This window comes from Leucoraja erinacea, unplaced genomic scaffold (assembly GCF_028641065.1).
Source record: "Leucoraja erinacea ecotype New England unplaced genomic scaffold, Leri_hhj_1 Leri_1450S, whole genome shotgun sequence".
Lineage (NCBI taxonomy): Eukaryota > Metazoa > Chordata > Chondrichthyes > Rajiformes > Rajidae > Leucoraja > Leucoraja erinaceus.
The window spans coordinates 14,647-17,500 of record NW_026575727.1 but is presented as its reverse complement, the minus strand read 5'-3'; the positions used below and the strand labels follow the sequence as shown (position 1 = coordinate 17,500).

The following is a 2,854-nucleotide window of genomic DNA, read 5'->3' as shown; positions in this document are numbered from 1 at the left end:
CAACGTGACCCCACCACTCGCCACATCTTCCCATCTCCCCCCATATCTGCCTTCCGCAAAGACCGCTCCCTCCATAACTCCTTGTCAATTCTTCCCTTCCCTCTCGTACCACCCCCTCCCCGGGCACTTTCCCTTGCAACCGCAAGAGATGCAACACTTGTCCCTTTACCTCCCCCCTCGACTCCGTTCAAGGACCCAAGCAGTCGTTCCAGGTGCGACAGAGGTTTACCTGCATCTCTTCCAACCTCATCTATTGCGTCCGCTGCTCTAGATGTCAGCAGATCTATATCGGTGAGACTAAGCGGAGGTTGGGCGATCGTTTCGCCGAACACCTCCGCTCACAGTCCGCAATAACCAAGCTGACCTCCCGGTGGCTCAGCACTTCAACTCCCCCTCCCACTCCGTCTCCGACCTCTCTGTCCTGGGTCTCCTCCATGGCCACAGCGAGCAGCACCGGAAATTGGAGGAACAGCACCTCATATTCCGTTTGGGGAGTCTGCATCCTGCGGGCATGAACATCGAATTCTCCCAATTTTGTTAGTCCTTGCTGTCTCCTCCCCTTCCTCAGCCCCCCTGCTGTCTCCTCCCATCCCCCAGCCTTCGGGCTCCTCCTCCTCTTCCCTTTCTTGTCCCCACCCCCGATCTAGAGTTTAGGAGATTGAGAGGGGATCTTATAGAAACTTACAAAATTCTTAAGGGGTTGGACAGGCTAGATGCAGGAAGATTGTTTCCGATGTTGGGGAAGTCCAGGACAAGGGGTCACAGCTAAGGATAAGGGGGGAAATCCTTTAAAACCGAGATGAGAAGAACTTTTTTCACACAGAGAGTGGTGAATCTCTGGAACTCTCTGCCACAGAAGGTAGTTGAGGCCACAGTTCATTGGCTATATTTAAGAGGGAGTTAGATGTGACCCTTGTGGCTAAAGGGATCAGGGGGTATGGAGAGAAGGCAGGTACAGGATACTGAGTTGGATGATCAGCCGTGATCATATTGAATGGCGAATGGTGCAGGCTCGAAGGGCCGAATGGCCTACTCCTGCACCTAATTTCTATGTTTCTATGTTTCTATGAAGAAGGGTTTCGGCCCGAAACGTCGCCTATTTCCTTCGCTCCATAGATGCTGCTGCACCCGCTGAGTTTCTCCAGCTTTTTTTTGTGTAACCGTACGTTAGCAATGTCCTGTTTGCCGGCTTGTTGACCCTCTGTGTTCCCCTCCTGCAGGGTTTAGGAGCCGTTGCTGTGGACGGAGAGGCGGGGGACGTGAGCGGGGCATTGAGGGCGGCCAGGGTGAGCCGGGCTGAGCTTCGATGGAGGACCGCATGCCAGGGCACGACAAGGAGAAGCGTTATGAGTGCGACGTGTGTGGCAAGGCCTGGCGGTACCCGAGCCAGCTGGAGACCCACCGGCGGGTGCACACGGGAGGAAGCCCCTTCGACTGCACGGAGTGCGGCAAGAGCTTTACCCGCTACGACAACCTACTGCGGCACAACCGCGCGCACTCGGGCGAGGGGCCCCCCCTCGCCTGCGCCGAGAAGGAGCCGCTGCCCTGCCCCGACTGCGGCAAGGCCTTCAAGTCGGCCAACGACCTGAAGATCCACCGGCGGGTACACACCGGCGAGAGACCCTACGCCTGCACCGAGTGCGGCAAGACCTTCAAGACGCCGAACCACCTGAAGACCCACTGGCGGGTCCACACGGGCGAGAAGCCCTACAGCTGCCCCGCCTGCGGCAAGAGCTTCACGGGGCTGTCGGGGCTGCGCCGGCACCGGCGGGTCCACAGCGGCGAGCGGCCCTTCGCCTGCCCCGACTGCGGCAAGAGCTTCAAGTCGTCGCCGGAGCTGAAGATGCACCGGCGGCTGCACACGGGGGAACGCCCCTACGCCTGCGGGCAGTGCGGGAAGAGCTTCATCCGCTCCGCCAGGCTGCTGGAGCACTGGCACACCCACACCGGCGAGCTCCCTTACACCTGCGCCCAGTGCGGCAAGGGCTTCACCCGCTCCACCTACCTGCTGGACCACCAGCAGGTGCACGCCGGGGCGCGCCCCTACCCCAGGCCCTTCGGCTGCCCCGACTGCGGGAAGGGATTCCGGAGAGCGCAGGACCTGAAGATCCACCGGCGGGTTCACACGGGCGAGAGGCCGTTCGGCTGCCCCGCGTGCGGGAAGGGCTTCGCCCAGTTGTCGGGGTTGTGGAGGCACCGGCGGGTGCACAGCAGCGAGCGGCCCTTCGCCTGCCCCGACTGCGGGAAGGGCTTCAAGTCGGCGCAGGAGCTGAAGGTGCACGGGCGGCGGATGCACGCGGGGGGACCCCCCGGCGCCTGCAGGGACTGCGGCGGCAACAACGGGGAGCGCCGCGTCTTCGCCGGCGCCCAGCGCGGCGGCAAACGCAACGACGGCTTCGCCCGCTCCTCCGGGCTGCTGCCCCCCCACCTGCGGGCGCACGCCACCACCGGCGGCCCTCCCGCCCCCGGCCCGGCGTGCGGAGAGCGCTGAGACTGCCCGTGCCGTGGCGAGGCGTTTGGCGGCGCGGGGGACTGGCGGAAGCGCAAGCGGATGCTCCCGCTGCGGCAAGCGTTTCAAGAGCGCGCGGGGGCTGCGTGTGCACCAGCGGGCGCACAAACCGTGATGGAGAAGGCACGGGCAAACTCTACAATGGCCGTGTACAATTGAAAGGAGAGAGAGGGGGGATAGAGAGAGAGGGAGATCTGGCCGTGTGTGTAGGCCTCAGGATTTGGGCCTAGTCGTCCAGAACTTCTGGATTTGGATCTGGCCGTGTGTGTAGGCCTCACAGTTTGGTTTAGGCCTGTTTCCGCCCTGTTTCTCTGAAGTAAACATAGAAACATGGAAATTAGGTGC

The 2,854-nt window shown here is 61.9% G+C and overlaps 1 protein-coding gene across 1 annotated transcript in view; it reads left to right on the top strand.

The window, feature by feature from the left end:
• The window catches only part of LOC129715853 (zinc finger protein 501-like), a 12,881-nt gene extending 10,390 nt beyond the window's left edge, over window positions 1–2,491 (top strand). The window contains exon 2 of the mRNA XM_055665736.1: window positions 1,221–2,491. Coding sequence (XP_055521711.1) covers window positions 1,307–2,491 — 1,185 coding nt within the window. The 5' untranslated portion in view covers window positions 1,221–1,306. The remainder of the gene's footprint in view (window positions 1–1,220) is intronic.
• The last annotated feature ends 363 nt before the right edge of the window (window positions 2,492–2,854 follow it).